At 45.4% G+C, this 20,587-nt stretch overlaps 2 protein-coding genes across 4 annotated transcripts in view; one reads left to right on the top strand and one right to left on the bottom strand.

Moving 5' to 3' along the window:
* SMC1B (structural maintenance of chromosomes 1B) overlaps nt 1–9,043 on the bottom strand; it is an 86,249-nt gene extending 77,206 nt beyond the window's left edge. For all 3 annotated transcript variants that reach the window (XR_013830606.1, XM_079937921.1, XM_079937922.1), the window contains exon 1: nt 8,776–9,043. Coding sequence is in view for 2 of the 3 variants with exons in the window: in XM_079937921.1 (XP_079794047.1) it covers nt 8,776–8,884 (109 nt within the window). In the remaining variant the exon portion in view is untranslated. The remainder of the gene's footprint in view (nt 1–8,775) is intronic.
* On the top strand, nt 9,039–19,836 carry RIBC2 (RIB43A domain with coiled-coils 2). Its single transcript, XM_079937923.1, has 7 exons — nt 9,039–9,340; nt 10,141–10,222; nt 12,999–13,343; nt 14,376–14,494; nt 15,764–15,991; nt 18,205–18,371; nt 19,519–19,836. The coding sequence occupies exons 1-7, from the start codon at nt 9,227–9,229 to the stop codon at nt 19,595–19,597; spliced, it is 1,134 nt and encodes a 377-aa protein (XP_079794049.1). The 5' UTR covers nt 9,039–9,226; the 3' UTR covers nt 19,598–19,836.
* The last annotated feature ends 751 nt before the right edge of the window (nt 19,837–20,587 follow it).

Here is a 20,587-nt window from a genome sequence, read left to right as displayed (position 1 = left end):
TTTATCCCAGGGATGCAAGGATTCTTCGATATATGCAAATCAATCAATGTGATACACCATATTCACAAACTGAAGAATAAAAACCATATGATCATCTCAATAGATGAAGAAAAAGCTTTTGACAAAATTCAACACCCATTTATGATAAAAACTCTCCAGAAAGTGGGCAAAGAGGGAACCTACCTCAACATAATAAAGGTCATATACTACAAACCCACAGCAAACATCATTCTCAATGGTGAAAAACTGAAAGCATTTCCTCTAAGATCAGGAACAAGACAAGGATGTCTACTCTCACCACTATTATTCAATATAGTTTTGGAAATCCTAGCCACGGCAATCAGAGAAGAAAAAGAAATAAAAGGAATGCAAATTGGAAAAGAAGAAGTAAAACTGTCACTGTTTGCAGATGACATGATACTATACATAGAGAATCCTAAAGATGCCATTGATTAGAGCTAATCAATGAATTTGGTAAAGCTGCAGGATACAAAATTAATGCACAGAAATCTCTTGCATTCCTATACACAAATGATTAAAAATCTGAAAGAGAAATTAAGGAAACACTCCCATTTACCACTGTAACAAAAAGAATAAAATACCTAGGAATAAACCTACCTAGGGAGACAAAAGACCTGTATGCAGAAAACTATAAGACACCGATGAAAGAAATTAAAGATGATACCAACAGATGGAGAGATATATACCATGTGCTTGGATCAGAAGAATCAATATTGTGAAAATGACTCTACTACCCAAAGCAATCTACAGATTCAATGCAATCCCTATCAAATTACCAATGGCATTTTTTATGGAACTAGACCAAAAAAATTCTTAAAATTTGTATGGAGACACAAAAGACCCCGAATAGCCAAAGCAATCTTGAGGGAAAAAAATGGAGCTGGAGGAATCAGACTCCCTGACTTCAAACTATACTATACAAAGCTACAGTAATCAAGACAATATGGTACTGGCACAAAAACAGAAACACAGATCAATGGAACAAGATAGAAAGCCCAGAGATAAACCCATACACCTATGGTCAACTAATCTATGACAAAGGAGGCAAGGATATACAATGGAGAAAAGACGGTCCCTTCAATAAGAGGTGCTGGGAAAACTGGACAGCTACATGTAAAAGAATGAAATTAGAACACTCCCTAACACCATACACAAAAATAAACTCAAAAAGAATTAGAGACCTAAATATAAGACCGGACACTATAGAACTCTTAGAGGAAAACATAGGAAGAACACTCTTTGACATAAATCACAGCAAGATCTTTTTTGATCCACCTCCTAGAGTAGTGGAAATAAAAACAAAAATAAACAAATGGGACCTAATGAAACTTCAAAGCTTTTGCACAGCAAAGGAAATCATAAACAAGACAAAAAACCCTCAGAATGGGAGAAAATGTTTGCAAACGAATCAACGGACAAAGGACAAAGGATTAATCTCCAAAATATATAAACAGCTCATGCAGCTCCATATTAAAAAACCAAACAACCCAATCCAAAAATGGGCAGAAGACCTAAATAGACATTTCTCCAACGAAGACATACAGATGGCCAAGAAGCACATGAAAAGCTGCTCAACATCACTAATCATTAGAGAAATGCAAATCAAAACTACAATGAGGTATCACCTCACACCAGTTAGAATGGGCTTCATCAAAAAATGTACAAACAACATATGCTGGAGAGGGTATGGAGAAAAGGGAACCCTCTTGCACTGTTGGTGGGAATGTAAATTGATACAGCCACTATGGAGAACAATATGGAGGTTCCTTAGAAAACTAAAAATACAATTACCATATGATCCAGCAATCCCACTACTGGGCATATACCCAGAGAAAACCATAATTCAAAAAGACACATGCACCCCAATGTCCATTGCAGCACTGTTTACAATAGCCAGGTCATGGAAGCAACCTAAATGCCCATCAACAGGAGAATGGATAAAGAAGATGTGGTACATATATACAATGGAATATTACTCACCCATAAAAAGGAACGAAATGGGGTCACTTGTTGAGACGTGGATGGATCTAGAGACTGTCATATAAAGTGAAATAAGTCAGAAAGAGAAAAACAAATATCGTATATTAACGCATATATGTGGAACCTAGAAAAATGGTACACATGAACCGGTCTGCAGGGCAGAAATTGAGACACAGATGTAGAGAACAAACGTATGGACACCAAGGGGGTAAAGCGGCGGCGGAGGGGTGTGGTGGTGGTGTGATGAACTGGGCGATTGGGATTGACATGTATACACTGATGTGTATAAAACTGATGACTAATAAGAACCTGCTGTATAAAAAAGTAAATAATATAAAATTCAAAAAAAATAAAATCAAATAAAAGGTGAAAACAAAATCCATGTGTCCATAATGATACCAACAACAAAAAAAGAAAAACTCACTTTCACTATTTGCCCTATTAAAACTCTTTTCTGGGCTTCCCTGGTGGCGCAGTGGTTGAGAGTCCGCCTGCCGATGCAGGGGACACGGGTTCGTGCCCCGGTCTGGGAAGATCCCACATGCCGCGGAGCAGCTGGGCCCGTGAGCCATGGCCGCTGAGCCTGCGCATCCGGAGCCTGTGCCCCGCAACAGGAGAGGCCACAACAGTGAGAGGCCCGCATACCGCAAAAAAAACCCCAAAACTCTTTTCTTTGAAAATACCAACTAAAAGGGGCACGCATTTATTCTGATTTTACAGTGCAAACTGCATTTTACGTTAATAAAATAATCCCAATTAATGAAATAAAACTTTTTTTTTAAATATGGGAATATCATCCAATGAATGTAGAAAGCATGACAGGATTAGAAAAACCTGGTTTTGCAAATCTGAATGAAATACTGGCTCAGGCAAGATTATTAATTGGCATTAAAACCATTTGGGTAAATGGTTGATAGAGAATATTTGCATAATGCCAAAGTAACACTAGAACACTAGGCTAGAAAGGTTACATACAGCTAACTGTATAATGGAGAGATCACTGTCACCACCCTAATCCAGGGGTCAATCTTAGCATCACCAGAAATTATGTGATATAAGGTAATGTGAAGTACACAATAGCACCTAAAATGAAGTCTAGCCAAAAATCTTTAATTTCAAACCATCAACTTTTTAGACATCTTCCAGTTCAAAAAAATAGAGGGGATAGAGGAACAAACTAAACTGCATCATAAGGAAGCAATCAGACACATCTAAACATTCTACGGAAAAACGTTTTCAACCTTTTCAATGAGTCTATTATAAATTAAAAAAAGAACTATGCTAAATTAATAGAGATCTAAGGGATATAACAATCAGATGCAATATGTGATTCTGGGATGGAAAATGGTTTGGTCAAAGAACACTATGGAGTAAACTGAGGAAATGTGAATTTGAGCTGTGCATCAGATGAAATGCACTAAGAAAGGTGAGGATAATTGTTTGAAAAGAGTGAGTTATACAACAGTATGTATTGTATAACCTCATTTTCATTAAAAAAAAAGTTTGCAAGGAAAAAGATCTACATGGACATGTCCTAAGGTATTACAGTAGTACTGTCTGGATTGTGGGAATATGTTTTTACTTTTTTACTCGTTTATTTTCTAATTTTTTACAATTCATATATAGTGCTTTTGTAATAATAAAATATTATTTTTAAGAATTCAGCTGCCATTCTGGATTATCTAAAATGTTTTTTTAAAATAACATTTTTATCCTGATTAGAACAGTAAACCATTCAATGTAGGGTTTTGGAAAACAGAAAAGTATTTTAAAAATCACCTGAAAAATCACACCATCTGGAAAAAAACTATTGATGGAAATGGATATTGAATTTCGTCAAATGCCTTTTCCTCAAAAAAATAAAATGAATCTTCTTTCTTGAAGGAACAAATGAAGATTACTGTGGCAGCAGTGTGCCACATGGATTAAAGTAGGGTAAGACCAGAGGTTGGGAACTTAGCTAAAAGGTGACTGCATTAATCCAAGGAAGAAATGATGAGTGTGAAATAAAGTGATAGCAGCGGCAACAGAGGGAAGAGGACAAGGTTATTAAGGAGGCAGGACTGGAATGATGGGTAATGTATTGGCTGTGACAGGGAGAATTTATCAAGGATGATGGAGAATTTATTAAGGTAGCAGCCATATGAAACCCTGTGAGAAAGGCATTCTAAGTCCAAGGAACAGAAAATGCTAAAACCCAGAAACAGCAATGAGCTTGGCCTGTGTAAGGAAAGCTAAAAAAGCAATTCTGACCAGAGAACAGTAAATGTGGAGGAAGAGAATATTTGAGAAGAGAAGCATACAGGGGTCAGATTATAAAGGGCTTTGTGGATCATGGTAAGAAATATGGATTTTACTCCAAGTGCAGTGAGAATGCACTGCACAGAGACAAAAAAGGAAGCAGAAGGACCTGTTAGGAGATTATAGCGATAGTCCAAATGAGAGCTCTAGCAGCTTCAACTGTAGTAGTGAAGAGTGGCAAGAAACAATTGGATTCTGGATACATTTCAGAGGTAGAGTCATTAAGATTTATAGGCGACTGGATGAGGAAAGTGGGGTGTAGAAGGTAAAAGGAGGAATCAAGAATTACTCTGGCTTTCTGTCTGAATAAATGAGTAAATTGTGCCCTTTACTGAGCTGGTAAAGACCTAAGAAGGAACAGGTTTGTTGTTTGGTAGTGGTGGGGGAGAGGAAATTAACTACTCTTCCTGATTATATTGTTTTAGGTGGCTACTAGAAATAGGAAACTAAATGCTAAATATCATAGGCTGGAAATATAATTTGGAAAGTCAGTAATTTAAGGATGGGACTGGATAAGACCACCTGGGGAAAGGAGGGAGAGATGAAATGTGGTCTACCTTGCCTCCTTGACAGCAAGGCCTTCCCATGACCAACTTCTTTTAAAACACCCCCAGCATTTACTATTCCCCTCCCTTGTTTCTCTTTAAAACTTAACACTTCAGGGGCTTCCGTGGTGGCGCAGTGTTTAAGAATCCGCCTGCCAACGCAGGGGACACGGGTTTGAGCCCTGGGCCGGGAAGATCCCACATGCCGCGGAGCAACTAAGCCCGTGCGCCACAGCTACTGAGCCTGTGCTCTAGAGCCCGGGAGCCACAACTACTGAGCCCACGGGCTGCAACTACTGAATCCCGTGTGCCTAGAGCCCGTGCTCCGCAACAAGAGAAGCCACCGCAGTGAGAAGCCTGCGCACTGCAACGAAGAGCAGCCCCCGCTCGCCGCAACTAGAGAAAAGCCCGCACACAGCAACGAAGACCCAACGCAGCCAAAAATAAATAAATTTATAAAAAATAAACAAAAAACCCCCCCAAAAAACCCTTAACACTTTAATATTCTATATACTTTTCATACTTAGTTTGTTGTCTGTCTCTCTGCACTTGAATGTCAGTTCTATACAGGCAGGAATTTTTATATCATGTTCACTGATGAATCCCCAACAAGCTAGAACAGTGCATGACACACAGTAGGCACTCAATTACTTTTAAATGAACGAAACACTGCTGAAATGTCAAACAGGATGAGGACAGGGAACTAACCGCTGACTTTTATAAGATATAGCTCAACAGTGACCTAGATAAGTGTCATTTCAGTAGACTTTGAGGCTGAGAACTGAATCAAGGCGGCTGAGAAGAGAATGGAACTACAGACAATGGTTTCAGAGAGTTTTGCTGTACTGATAAAAAAAAAAATGGGGCAATAGCCTAAGGAGACAGTGAGGTTCAAGGGATTTCCCCCCAAGCATTTCATCATAAAATTTTCAAACATACAAGAAAGTTGAAAGAATTTCATAGTAAAAATCCATATATTCACCACTAAATTCTATAATTAACATTGTACTATACTTGCTTTTCACACATCAACTGATCCTCGATGTCCTGAGAGTGTTCATAAGGCATGTATGTATTTATGCCAATGAAAATTATCCAATAAGGGAGAAAGATACAATTCAAGAGAGAAAGATAATAATTACAAAAGCAAAGAACTGAGGAGGGGACAGGATCCAAAGCACAAGTGGAGAGGATGGCCTTAGATAGACTCAGGCACCCTTGTGGTAGTTCACTGATAAAAATCCTTCAAAGTCTAACTTCTTTTTCCAGAAAGTTAAATATAAACTCTTCACTCTAGCAAGAACTTATCCAACAGAATTCCATTATATCCCACAACTTCCCTAAATATGCACTATATTCTGGCCAATTTGGACTATTACCTGCCCCACAAATAGACTTTCACAAACCCCTGGAAAAATACTCTTTATGCTTTGAGCCCAGGTCAAATGCCAACTCCTCTAGAAAACCTTTCCTAATCTTCACCTCTTCCTGCTCAAAACTCCCCAAATCAGATGTTGTATTTTTCTTGTTTAAAGTTTCATAAACAGTGTTACCTGGCTTTCTATTTCAATTAATGTGTCATTTTCTTATACTCCCTATACCTTCAGAGCAGGAGCTGTCTTAATCTACACACCTTCTTTTGCTCCTAACATTATATATAGGCAACAACCATTTATTTGCTGCATCTGAGTGGAAAACACGAATGTTAAAATTTAAAATGAAAAATTTCTGCTACCTATAAAAAGCCCCAAATTAGATTTTATTGAAAACAAACAAGGGACTTCCCTGGTGGTCCAGTGGTTAAGGCTCCATGCTTCCAATGCAGGGGGTGTGGGTTCGATCCCTGGTTGGGAAACTGAGATCCCACGTGCCATGTGGCGTGGCCAAAAAATTGAAAAAGTAAAAAAATTAAAAAATAAATAGATAAAAACAAACAAATGAGAACATGTCAAGTTTTGGCAGGCAGTGACAATAGAAAATTATTACAAAAAGTATGACTAACTAAATTAAAGTATAACAGGAAATGAGCATGATGGGAAATTATCAATTGGTTTAACAAATTCTATCTGAATGTGCCAGTAATTCTGTAAGATTTTTAAAAATGATGATCTACCAACAAGTGCTCAAATGAACACAAATAGAATATCATCCATTAAATCGGTCATGGATAAGTACTATATTGAGTTTGGGCCTTCATATAGCAAAAAGAATGTTAACACTTTAGGCAAAATTGAAAAATAAGTAAACCAGAAATTTCTGTTGTGGACAGATGGTATTGAAGACACTGCTGAAATGATCCACAATGGCTTTACCCGGTTCTATGCATAGTCTCTAGGATACCAGTGATTCTCTAGAGGGGAGTTGAGCTTCCAGGGCATGTGGATGTAGGGAGAGCAAGAGGATTTGTACAGGCATTTTCACAATCACGTTAAGATATGTTGTTAATCACAAAAAGTATTTTTAAATTAGGAAAAGAAATAATATTATTTTGAAACTCGTTTGGCACTAGGTTAAACAAGTTCAAAGCACCATTTTCACAGGATCTTGAATGGTAATGGGCATATAGTTCAAGTGGACTAAACGATGTTCAAGAGTCTGCGCAGATACTCATTCCAAGTATTGCACTGTTTGGAGTTGCAAAATGTAACTGAGCAACCCTTCACATAATCACCAGTTAAAAGGTGAAAATCCCCTGGTGGTGGGCTCAGCAACTTCCCAATAAAAGAGTGGAGAAGATTAGTTAGGGTAACAGTGCAGGAGTGATTCCAGTAATTATTTTTTCAATGTTTTCTGATAACAGAATAAAATGAAAATGAGGAAATATATTACACAGAAGAGGCAAGGAAATCTTCAAATACGTGAATGCATCTAAGCTCAGGTATTCTTTCGCATATACTAAGTGCAAAAGAAAACCTTCAACAGCAGCTGTTTTATAAGGCGACAGAAATTTCACAATAGTTTCACAGTAATTATATTCCAGATTTGGTGTGCGGGGAAAGCACACCTTCAAGTGTCCTATTCATGTCTGTCAAATAAATTGATTTACTGAGGCTAAGAAAGGAAAGCTGGGCTAAGAGAGCCAAACTGGAGACTCCAGGTTTCAGAAGGCTCTCAAGGTCACGATCCTTTTAGGCCCTACTCCACCTGCCCTGCTCATTACCCCAGTTTCCCATCATGGAGCCAAAGGGAGCCTGGCCAGGCCCCAACTCCAGTTCAGACTCTGCCCCTTACTGGGCAACCTTGGAAACTCATCTGGCCCCTCTGAACCTCAGTTTTCTCCACTGTAAAATGGGGATCATAGCCATTTGTGAGGATTAAACAAAAAAAAGCGGGGCCAGGAACTCAGGAATAAGCTCAACAAACGCGGCCATTTCCACAATATTCCTGCGAAGCTTCCTTGGATCCAAATGGTTGTTCGGGCTCCTCGGAACCAATGACTTCCTCCCGATCTCGCTCCCACTTAATCTTTTTGGATGAGAAAGGGAAGGGGATGGAAAGGTGACCAAAGCTGAGGGCCGAAGAAGCCCACGGGGGGGGGGGGGGGCAGGGCGGGGGTAGGAGAGGAGGGTCCAGGGTGGAGCCTCTCGGGCGGGGGGTAGGGCGGGGGTCTGGCCCCTGGGGGTGTTGTCGGAGGGCCGGGGGTCCGGGGCCGAGGGCGAGGCTCAGGCCCCTGGGGGTGTTGTCCGAGGGCCGGGGGTCCGGGGCCGAGGGCTAGTGTCAACCTAGGGTGGACGGCAAGCAACTCCCTGCCACCTCCAACCCGCCCTGGGCAGAGTCTGAGGGTCGCCTCCCACCCCATCCCCCGTCCCCGGGGTGGATAGCGAGGGTCGAGCCCGAGTCCAGGCCGCGAGGCCACCCTCACGTCCCCTCAGGCGGGAAGAGGCCCAGACGACCGCGGCAGGTGGGGACGTTCTAGGTCCCAAGTTACCGGAGCCGTTGGGGCCAATGATGCAGGTGAACCTCCTGAAGGGGCCTATAACCTGGCGGCCCCGCCACGACTTAAAGTTCTCCACAAGCAGCACCTCCAAACGGCCCATGGCTGCGCCCTCCGCGCCTCTGCCGCGTCCTCACACGCCGGCCAGAAAAGAGCGGGAAGGGCCTTGCGCCGTCTCGCGAGAGGAAAACGAGAACACGAGCGAGCCCTGCGCTGTTTCTTAGCAACCGGAGTTGTTTTTGTTTCCGAGGAAACTGGGTCTCCTCGCCTCTGGCGCGGTGGGAGAAGGCCGGACTGAGAACCTCTGAAGCAGGCTCAGATCCCACCAGCCCAATCTCCTAGGGAGCCAGGCTCGCTTGGCTTGAGCTTGTTTTATGTTTGTTGTCTTTTCTTTTAATCTCGCATGTTTTAAAAACCTCTTAGAATTTCTTGGCGATTCACAGTCATGGAGGTAGCGCAGCTCAAGGACCTGGAGGAGAACTTCGGCCTGGCCAAAAGGAGATATGAGGAGCTGCGCAGGCAGAAACGGATCTTCAATGCCAGGAACAGGATCATCGGGGTGAGACCCTCCGGCCCGGAAGGGAAAGGGGCCGGGAGGGAATGTGGAGGAGCGGCTGGGGGCGAGCGAGGCGGGCGGCGGGAAACAAGAGGTGATGAACCCTTGGAATGAAACTTTTGATCCAGGCACAGCTGCAGACGGCTCCAGGCTTTGCCGGGAAGATTTGTTCCATGTATTAACTTTGCTGAGGACGGAGGAGACCTTAACAGACCAAATAATGCTCCCTGTCCCTTGTCAGACAGGCAAATTGAGTCCTGCAGCGGGGAGAGAGCTTGCCTGGAGTTAACGGCCAAAGACTGGAACGTGATTCTCCTCTCTCTGAGCCGGATTTTCTACATTGCCAGGAATTCCCTCCAGTCCGTTCATTTGACAAATGCCAGTGGAGTTCCTATTTTGTGGCAAGCCTGAGCTGGGCCCAGGAGATGAGGAGCAAGGGAATACTTGACCTTGCAGAGTTCATAGCCCAGAGTGGAGGAGGCAGGCATTAAAATGGTCACATTATAATGCAGTGGAGTCAGTGCTGTGAAGGAGGCGAGCAAAGGCTGCCAGGGAGCACCAACTGGGGCTGGGAGAGGAAATCAGAGAGGACTCCCCAGAGGAGGTGATGCCTAAACAGTGTTCTGAGGATGAGGATCTATTGACTGAGAAGGGGAGAAGGAAGCTCTAGGGAAATTTAAGACAGGCTGAAGAACCAGCTATAAGCAAAAGCATCCGGGTATGACAAGATTTGACTTACAGTAGGATTGTTATCAACTGAATCAAATTATCTGGCTCTAATTCCCTTTGTTTTCCTTTCCCAGGGAGACACAGAAGCCTGGGATGTTCAGGTTTGTGACCAGAAGATAAAAGAAGCAACTGAAAAAGCTAGACAGGAAGCCTTTGGTGAGCATTCCCTGAATGGCCATCTAGCGGTTCAGGGCTGTGTGCCTTTCGACCCCAGTTCACATTTCCTCACATATGTAAAAACTTGCAATTTTCATGCTCTTCCTCTTTTTAAAACTTCACAATTTCTTGTGCTCAATTAGCTTAATGCACTGATGCTTCCTCACTTAAAAGAAAAACAGCTATTGAATTCTATGTGAGCTGTAGGAAATATATTGTGAGGATAAATGTATGTTTTTCTCTGTTTTCTTAAAAAACTGGGTATGAAAAACTTTAAACACACACATTTTCTGCCAAAAAGTTCAAGACCTTCTACCGGGGACAGCTGTTTACAGTAGACAACACACACTTCTGAGCTCATACCCCCGAGCTGACTCAGAACCAGATATGGTTCAAATAATAGTATTCTGGCTCTTAGATCAAATACTCAAATAGTATTCCTTTTCCCCCATCATGTCTAGCAATTTCTTTTAAAGCACTGTAAAGATTTTTTAAATAGAAAAAAGCAGGGTACAAAATTGTATATACAGTGGGTTATCAATTAAGTTTAAATACATATATAAATATATATGTTTTAAAATACATAAAAATATGCTTAGAAAAAGACAGAAAGGAAATATACCAAAATGTCAGCAGTGGTAAAGTTGGAGTGATGGCATGATGAGTGAAATTGATTTTCTTCTTTATACTGTTTCATATTTTCTAAACCTTTTACGTTTTAAAATTCTAGCTTAAAGTAATTCAAACCTGTGATAAACCATAATGGAAAAGAATATGAAAAAGAATATATGTATGTATAACTAATCACTTTACTATATAGCAGAGGCTAACACAACATTGTAAGTCAACTATACTTCAATAAATTTTTTGTTTAAAAAAGTAATTCAAACGTACAAAAATGACGTGACAGACATATACATACCCACCACCAGACAAGATATGAACATTTTGCCAAACTGGATTTAGATATCTTAAGCATGCTTTTTGAAAATTAAATGTTATACAGACATAGCTAAAGCTCTCCCCCACCTTACCATTTTCCTCTTCTTCCCTTCTCAGAGGTGTGATCATTCCCATGCATGTTTCTGTACTTGTACTATTTAGGTATGTACATCCATGACAATGTAAAATTTGTGTGTTTTAAAATTTTACATAAATGATGTTATATTGAATGTATCCTTTTGCAACATTTAAAAAATTCAACAGTCTATTTTTGGAATTTATAGGTGATCTACATACAGAATATTCATTTTAATTGCTTTATGATATTTTGTCATATGAATTTTAACCACAATTTCTTTATTCCTCTACTGGTGGCTGATTTAGATTTTTTCCAGTTTTTTAATGACTGTCCTGCATTATGTCCCAATGTTCATGTCCCTGGTGTACCTAGAAATGGAATTGATAGGTCATAGTATATGTATGTTTTCAGTTTTACAGGATGTTGGCAAATTGCTTTCCAAAGTTATAAAAGTGTACCAAGTTACACTCCCACAAGCAGTAAACGAGAAATCTTTGTTTCCCCACATCCTTACTAATACCTGCTATTATTTGCATTGGAAATGTTTCTCCAATTCATTGGATGTTTCCCATCTTGTAAGGTTGATGATCTTTTCACAAGTTTATTGATCATTCAGGTTTCTTTATATTGATTTGCCTTTTCCTCTCCTTGGCCCCCTTTTTGGTTAGGCTGTTTATTGTTTTTTTTTTTAAGTTGATTTGTAGGTGCTTTTTAAATATTCAGAATACTAATCCTTTAATGGTTGTGTTAAGTTTTTGGAAGGTTGGATTACTTTTAGAATCACTAAAAATCACTTTTTAAGTGGATTTGATCTTGGAGAGGCAGCAGTGAGTGGTGGCGTGAAGCAAGATCTTAATTCCCTGCCCTGGAATTGAACCTGGGGAGCTTGGATGAAAAGCAGGAATCCTAGTCACCACACCCCCTAGCTCTTGCCTCCAGTGAAAAATGCATTTCTCACGGAGGCAAAAACTGTAAAAACAGTTACAAAGTTTATTATTAGAGACACAGCACAACAAGTGGGAGAGCATACAGAGAAACAGTTTGCTTAGTTAAGACAGAAGCAGGGCAGAGATGCACACGGGGAGAGAAAGGGTGTGGGTGTCCCCCCTAATGAGGAGGGGCCCAGTAAAGAGGTGGTGACGTCATTCATATAGGGCAGTTCTTCCAGGTCTGTTTACCTTTGGCCAATCATCTGGCTTCTTTTTCCACACGTGACCTGCCCTAGGACCCTCCCCAACATGCGTGCGCAAATTTTTTTGCAAGATGGTATTTCAGCCCAGAGGCCTATGGGACGGCCTTAGCATCACCTGTTATGGAGTGGTGCCCCCTCCTTTTTTGACCCCCAAGGAGCCTTTCTGCACATGTGCAATGTCTCCCTTGCCCCAAGGATGGGAAATATGTGACCTTTTGATCCTTTACCCAAACAAGGGTTAGCCCCTCTCTGTTCCTGCCACTGACTGTTATCTTCGGGCGTCCTCAGGAGACAAAGCCTGGCTATTTACCTCGTTTCTGTTGTTACTTCCATTTCGGAGAGCAAACAGGAGGCTGATTTTAAATGTCTAACCTGGAGCCCATCTATGTCCTAATGCAAACAGGAGACTAGTTGTTAGTGTCCGGCCCAAAGCCCACTTTCTCCTGCTCCATGAAATGTACACGGGAGGCCAGCTGTAAAGGCCTAGCTTGGGACCCATCTATCTCCTGCCTCAGATTCAAATTTATGTCTTTCCTCTGAATCGTAAGCTGTATCTCTTCTAGCTGCTGAAATGAGGCAAAATGACAAGATCGCATGCATATCAGAAGACCGGGAAAGGAGAGATAGGAAAAATCTCTGTAAAGCTATCAGTGATTTCCAACAGAGCTTTCAGAAGCCAGAAACTCGCCGTGAATTTGACCTCTCCGACCCCCTAGCCCTTAAGAAAGATCTTCCAGCCCGGCAGTCAGATAATGATGCTCGGAATACAGTATCAGGAATGCAGAAATTCATGGGAGAGGATTTAAACTTCTATCAGAGGAAGAAATTCCAAGAGGAACAAAACAGGGAATGGTCCTTGCAACAGCAAAGGGAATGGAAGATGGCCCGCGCCAACCAGAAATGCGCAGGTAATGGAACAAAAAAGACAAATGGGTCTCAATACTTCCTTCAACAAAACAATCCCCCCCCTTTTTTTTTTCTTGTTTCATTTTGTCTTTTAAGTCTCACTAATATGTTACTTTGGCCACGTGGCCAAAGAAAGAAACATGAGAACCCAGGTTCCAGGATTTAAGCATCTTCAGCCACGTGCTCATCACGCAGGAAACACCTTCTGAGCTTGTGCTCTGTCCGGGCCCCAGTGGGATGCTGGAGTTCAGGGTAACTCAGCATCGCTCCCGGCCCTCAGTGTGTGGGCAAGACATAGGTCCAGCCTATATCAGTTCGTGTCCAGTAAGAAACTCTGATCATCCCCTGAACCTGACCGTCCACCTCCATCAATGGGAGCTCTGTTCCTCTAGTTGCCCAGGCCCAAACCCAAGTCATCTTGACTCCTTCCTTTCCCTCAAATGCCACACGCAGTCCAGCAGCAAGTCATCCCAAATTCCAACCACCTTCACCATGTCCTCCACTACCACTCTGGACTAAGCAGTCAGCATCTCCCAACTGGATCACTGCAATAACCTCTAACTGGTCTCCCTGCTTCTGCCCTAGTCTCTCTATAGTCTTTTCTCAACCCAGCAGCCAGAATGATCCCATTAAAAGTTAAGCTGGATCCTTTGCTCAAAACCAATACCTTCTCATTTTACTCAATAAAAACCAAATTTATTTCAAGGACCAACAAGTCTGACCTTACCTCCTGCGATGCTGCCCTCTAAACCCCTCTCCCCTGGTTCCACGGCAGACATTACCAATCCACAGCAGACATTACCAATCCACAGCAGACATTACCAGGCCACAGTGGTGATTGCTAACACTGCCAGGCACCCATCTAAGAGCTTTACTTGAATTGACTCATGTCAATCTCCCACAGCCTTCCGATACACCCCCTTTCTTTGGATGGGGCCGTGATGAGAAACAGTTACTCCGCAGGGTGCTCTGCACATCTCGGAAGGATCTCCGGGCAGGCACGCAAGGTTTGATTGCGTTTTGCTTCCTTCCAGAGGATCTCTACCTGAAGACAAGGCTGCAGTTTGACGAAACAGCCAAGCATTTACAGAATCTGGAAAGCACCACCAGAAGGGCGGTTTGTACAGCTGTGAAAGAATTCAACAAGAACCAGGTGTATACCCCAGGCTCTGTCTGGAGGGGAAGACAAACACACAGCCACCTCCCCGGCGTGCCCCAGCCTCCTTGACTCATCAATGATAGCAATTCTTTTTTTTTTTTTTTTTGTGGTACGCGGGCCTCTCACTGTTGTGGCCTCTCCCGTTGCGGAGCACAGGCTCCGGACGCGCAGGCTCAGCGGCCATGGCTCACGGGCCCAGCCGCTCCGCGGCATGTGGGATCTTCCCGGACCGGGGCACGAACCCGTGTCCCCTGCATCGGCAGGCGGACTCTCAACCACTGCGCCACCAGGGAAGCCCAGCAATTCTTTTTAATCCCTGCAACAATCGGCTGCTCTTATTAGTCACTGTGTTCAACAACCCTTTCAGAGGGGCGTGATTAACCCAATTTAATCGATAAAGAAACGGGCTCAGAGTGGGGAACTGACTTTCTTTGGGATGCCTAAGTACTAATCTGAGTTGCTTTGGCAGATTCAAATACTGGACTTCCAAAGACCGCAAGTCCAGTATTCAAATCCCAGCCTGTCCAGCTGCAAGGCGTGGGCTTACGTAACGTAGTTCAGCTGGCCTTGTGAGCACCTGCTGTGTGTGGGCACCTCAAAAAGTGCCCTGTCCATTCATTACTAAAGAGAACTGGTAACACTGACAAATGTCTCTCAATCCGTCTCTTGACTTTACGGAGAAATAACTGCAGCCCAGAGAGGGGAGGTGACTTGCTCCAGGTCACACAGCCAGGGCCCGTTCCCTCCACCCATCATCCTCATGTGAATAGGGATTTGGCCAGGAATTTATTTGTCCCTGGGGCTGAGGTTGCAGGCAGTGGGAGCACCTTTTAGAAATCACCACTGCTGTGAATCACTTGGTTGGCTGTTCTTTGTGGCCCGCCGCCGTCCAAGGGTGACCAGGACCACACGGAGGGGTACACAGCCCTGTCCTGGGGTGGGTGAGGCCAAGCCCAGGGGAGATGGCAGCCTAACAGGGGGAGGCAGCTCCCTGCTTTGGCAAATCACTGAAGACAAAGACGTGCAGCAGTTATGCACACGACCAACAGGTAGTGGTTCCCTGAGCCCAGTCCACTCACCCAGCATCTCCCAGGCAGCTGGGGGTCTGAGGGCCTCCCCACATCCATGCCTGACAAGCGCCCCCATCCCCGGTGCCCTTGAGCACATTCTTCCTTCAAGGGCCCCAAGTGAGACTTGTCAGCCCGTGCCTCAGTCCCACCGGGGTCACTCAGAGCATCTCCCTTAATATCTTGCCCTGAGCAGGCCTTGGAGTCAGCGGAAAAGAAAATCCGACAGAAAAAACAGGACCAAGAGGACAACCTGGCCGAGATCTCCAACCTGCTGCGTGGGGACCTGCTCTCGGAAAACCCCCAGCAGGCAGCCAGCTCCTTCGGGCCCCATCGCGTGGTCCCCAACCGCTGGAAGGGCATGAGCCGGGAGCAGCTGGAGCACATCCGCCTGGTTCAGAAACAGCAAGTCCAGGAGAAGCTGGTGCCTGTCCCCCGCAAGCCCTCAGATGGGGCCCTGTGCTCCCTGCCACCTTCCTCAAGCATCTAGTTATAGCTACTGTCACGCTCGGCCCTAGAAGCTGCCCTCAAGGAGTCTGTGTTCTAGTGAGAGGAGGACAAGTGCTAGGGAGGGCAGGAGGCTGGGGAAGGGGCTGAGATTGCTGGGCGTGAGGAGGGTCATCAGGGGACCAATGGCTCTGGAACAAAGGGCTGAAGGTGCAGAGGGAGCCTTGCACGTGTCTGCGGAAAGGACGATCAGGCGGGGTGAAGAGCAAGGGCAAAGGCCTTGAGGAAGGGCCGTCTTGACGTGTTCAGAGAAGGAGGCATCTGGTGGCTGGAGTGGAGGGAGGGGAGAGGGTGGGATGAGGTCCAAGAGGCGGAGGGTTGAGGGCCTGGCAGGTCACTGGGGAAGACTTTGCCTTTTTTGTGACCGAAATGGGGAGCTCTGGCGGGTTCTGAGCAGAGGAGAGACAGGATCTCACAGTTGATCCCTCCCGCCGCTGTGTTGAAGGTGGACTTAGGGGGATAAGGCAGGAAGGAGAGAGATCACTGGGGAGGCTGATGGTCGAGGTCAGAGATGGTGCTGGCTGAGGCCAGGGCGCTGGCAGCAGTGGTGCTGAGAAGTGGTCGGATTCTGGATGTATTTGGAAGTTAGAGCCAACAGAATTGGCTGAAGGGTTTGGCATGGCATATGAGAGACAGAGGAGTTAAGGATTACTCCAGGCATCCTGGCCTGAGCAACGAGAAGGAAGGAGTTGGCACTTACAGAGATGGGAAGATGGTGGTAGGAACAAGTCCAGGAGGGAAGTTCATGGGAGAATGGAAATCACAAGCACAATTTTGGATATGTTGTGTGCAATGTTCTTTAGATATCTATGTCTGCTAGGATTCAGCTGAAAATCCCAAATAACACCATCTTAAAGAAAATAGAACTTTATCTCTTGCATGTAGACTAAATCCTTAAGAAAACAGCCCAGGGCTGGTATGGCAGCTCCACGACCATTGACTAAAGTTCTGCCATCCTCATCACCTGGTTCCCACCTCTTAGTGCAAGATGGCTGCTTGAGCTCCAGTCATCATATGCATATTCCAGCTGGCAGGAAGAAGGAAGGGGTAAGAACGCTAAGGACACTTCCTAGAAGTTTCACAAGACATTTCGTCGGACAACTCAGTCACTAGGTTGCCCCAAACTATAAAGAAGAAATGTAGTATTTATTCCAGGCAGTGAAGTGCTGGTGATTCTTTTATTAAGAAAGAAGGAAAAATGGCTACTGGTGGACAAGTTATATTTTCTGACACAACTTCCAAGTAAAGTCCAGCAGGCAGCTGGATGTAGAGTCTGGGGCTCAGAATGAGATCTGGGCTGGAGACATAAACAGGAAGTCATCACTGCACTGAGAGTATTTAAAGCAGCGAACCTGGAGATCACAAAGGGAGTGAGCGTAGACAGAGGGACCCTCCCCTCCCACCCCCATCATTTATAAAGAGCAAAGCGGCCTGAAAGGGAGCAGCCAGAGAGGTAGGAGGGATGCAAGCAGTGGTGAATTCAGAGGGAGCGTGGGAACCCCTGGGTCAAACGCCACTGGCGGGCTGCCGACTGGATGCCGGACCCAGCACTGGGCAGTCACCTCTTTGGTGGAGGGGTGGCAGCCTGTCTAATGGGCTGGAGAGAGAACAGGCAGGAGGGCCAGGAGACAGCAAGTGCAGACGATACTTTCAAGGCACTCTGCTGTAAAGAGCACAGAGAAATTCACCCCCAAGATCCTGAGCCATTGTCCCTGTGGCAATGGCTGTGGCATCAGCACATTCTAGAAGTGACCAGAGGACCCCAGTGACCAGCCAGGTGGTGCCACTGCCCACTGGTAGCATCCCAGATGCAGAGGACCTGACACCCGTGGGCCCTGCTTATGGAGCCCTGGGCCGGGAACCACTGTTGGAACTGAGACTCTGCTGTCCCTTCAGGCTCAGAGGACCAGCCAAGGCCTCCCAAGAGGGGGAATCAGCTGGGCCACCAGCATGATGACAGGTGGGGGGGGGGGTCTCCTCTGATTTCCGGCATGACGTTGCTCACCTACCTGCCCCCTTCTGGGCCTCAGTTTCTCCATCTGTAAAATGAAAGGCTGGCTCCTCGAGACAATCCCCTTGGGGCTCTTGTGCTGGGGACAGGCGGTGGTGAGTCACCTCTCCTCTCTCCAGAGGCTCCAGGAAGAAGAGCGCCAGCGAGACATGGATTGGGACCGGCAGAGGGTCCAGCGGGCTCGCACCGCCTTGCTGCTTGAGCGACAGCAGCAGTGCCAACGGCGTGACCTGCGCAGAGCCCTGGACTGCAACAACCTCAGCCTGGCCAAGGAGCAGCTTTCGCAGTCAGTGCCAGGCGGGGGCCTGGGCGGGAGCGGGGAGATGGGGGTACGGGTGGGGAGGGCAGGCAGAGGGGGCTGGGATCAGGTTAGGGTCAAGGGGGGCAGGTGGGAATTGGGGGCATCATCGAGGGAATCAGGCTCGGGGAAGGCGGGGGTAGGCGCTGGCCGTGCAGGGCCCATAGAGTAGGCACCGTCCTTTCCTGGACCCCTGGCTCACCCTCCTTGAATCCTTCCCACCCAAGGGCTCAGGACCCTTGGGGTGTATTTCACCAGAGGCCCTGTAGCAGCAGTGGTTGGGGCTATAGCATAGCCTCCTGGTAAAGAGAAGGGGAAGAAGGACTCAGAGCTAAGAAGCCAGAAATTAAGTGCAAGGAAACCATTGGTCCCCGCGCAGACCAGGGATTGAGATTCCTTTGTGCCCTCAACCTGTAAACACCCCTCCTTGGACGGTCCTCACCTGGGCACTGGCGGACCCCAGCAGGCTCGGACATGGGAGCTGGTGATGGAGTACACGGAGGCCACCAGGAGTCCCAGGGGAGGGCACCGGGTGGGCTTCCGGGAGGAGGCTGCTTGGCTCAGACGTGGGGGAGGACAGTGCCAGCTGCCCACTGCAGGGAGGGCTCTCCGGGGAGAGGAAGGGGCTCCTGGGCACAAGTCTGGAGCCTCTTCTTCATTTCAGAAAGGCCCCAGGGGTAGTTCAGAGTTCCAGCTACAGAAGATGTCAAATGCAGATCAGTAGGTGAATTTGTCACTAAAAAAAACCCAACCCATTATTTATTTACTTATTTATCTATCTATTCATCAAGCTCTGGCTTGAACTCGGAGGGGATCCACCAGTATTTTTTCCAATGTCTGTTTATCGGTGGGTCCATCATTGGGGGCCTAAATAAGGAGAATTAAGAGAGAATCTCACAGAAATCAAATGGGATGAGCAAATGTCTTAACAATCATGGAATTCTAAGCTATCCCCACATTTCACGTGCGCAGGTCGCTAAACTAATCAGCAGTGATGCAATGCCCCCTTCCTCTCCCTTTAGCTCGTAGGGCTGGAATGCACTCTGTATCCTGGGGTTAACACACCAGTTAAACAGTAGAATGTTTAGGAAGTCAGGCATTTGCTGATTTCTTTTTCTCCTTGTTTTATTATCAGGAAAAAATATATGAAGGAAATCTGTACAAATCATCTCACAGAAGCTTATTTCGCACAATTCAATACAAGAAGTCGATAATGAAAAAGGCACCTTCTCCTTAAAAAAAAAAAAAAAAAAGGCACCTTCTTTCCCTCTGAATCGTTTACCTATAAAGGGCAGTAACCTTGAAGAGTCCCATGTGTTAAAAAAAAAAAAAAAAGGCACTCTTTGGTCCATAAGTACTGTTGAACTTAATTTTTCCACCGTACACAAAACTTGATTAAACCCCTTCCTGTATTTCTATGAGGAGCATTAGTGTCCGTTCAACTCAGCTCAGACTATTTCTAGAGCAGCTCTGGTGCTGTAGATACAGGGAAGAAAGCCTGCGTATTAGACGCTAGGTTCAGCTGGTGCAATCGCCGATACTCACGGGCATCATTTTAACTGCTTCACGTGGAAGTAACAAATCTGGTTCTCACGGCAGCCCGGGGTGGGTATTTTTATTACTCGCATTCTCCAGGTGAAGAGCCTGAGCTATAGACACGTTAAGTGACTTGCCCAAGGTCACGCTGACGGGACGTGGTGGACCTGGGGTTGAACCCAGGGTGTCTGGCTCTCAACCACTTCTCTCTCCTGGCTCCCGGTAACACGACCCAAAACACGAGTGGCCAAAATGGCACAAGTTTATTTCCTCCTCTCGTCAGAGCCCCAGCTGAGCAGTGCTCCCTCATTGCTCTGCCATCTAGCATCCTGCGGTCCCGGAACGCTGTTCCAGCTCCCACCAACCTATCACATTCAGGCCAGCAGGCAGGAGAAAACGGGAAGAAAAGGGGTGGGTGAACGTAGCACAGCAGCAAGGCCGTGGATCCGGAAGTGTACATTTCACCTCTGCTCACACCCTATTGGCCAGAATTTAGTCATGTGACCATGCCTCGCTGCGGTGGAGGCTGGGGAGCCTTGCTGGCTAACCGCGTGACAGGCAATAATTCCGCAATGGTATAAGAGATGGAAGAGCACAGAGTTGGGGACGGCTAGCAGTCTGCAGAGTCTTGAACCGTGCTTTGGAATTTGCCAGTAGGGAGGTGAAGG

The sequence above is a fragment of the Stenella coeruleoalba genome (genome assembly GCF_951394435.1).
Source record: "Stenella coeruleoalba genome assembly, chromosome: 11".
NCBI lineage: Eukaryota > Metazoa > Chordata > Mammalia > Artiodactyla > Delphinidae > Stenella > Stenella coeruleoalba.
This window is presented reverse-complemented; position numbering and strand designations above follow the sequence as displayed.

Bases quoted from the DNA above. Each gene is read 5' to 3' on its own strand.
- RIBC2 (XM_079937923.1), top strand. From the start codon at position 9,227: ATGGAGGTAGCGCAGCTCAAGGACCTGGAGGAGAACTTCGGCCTGGCC. The intron at 10,223-12,998 runs GTGAGCATTCCC...TATCTCTTCTAG, and splicing joins AGCTAGACAGGAAGCCTTTG to CTGCTGAAATGAGGCAAAAT. The intron at 14,495-15,763 runs GTGTATACCCCA...TGCCCTGAGCAG, and splicing joins AAGAATTCAACAAGAACCAG to GCCTTGGAGTCAGCGGAAAA.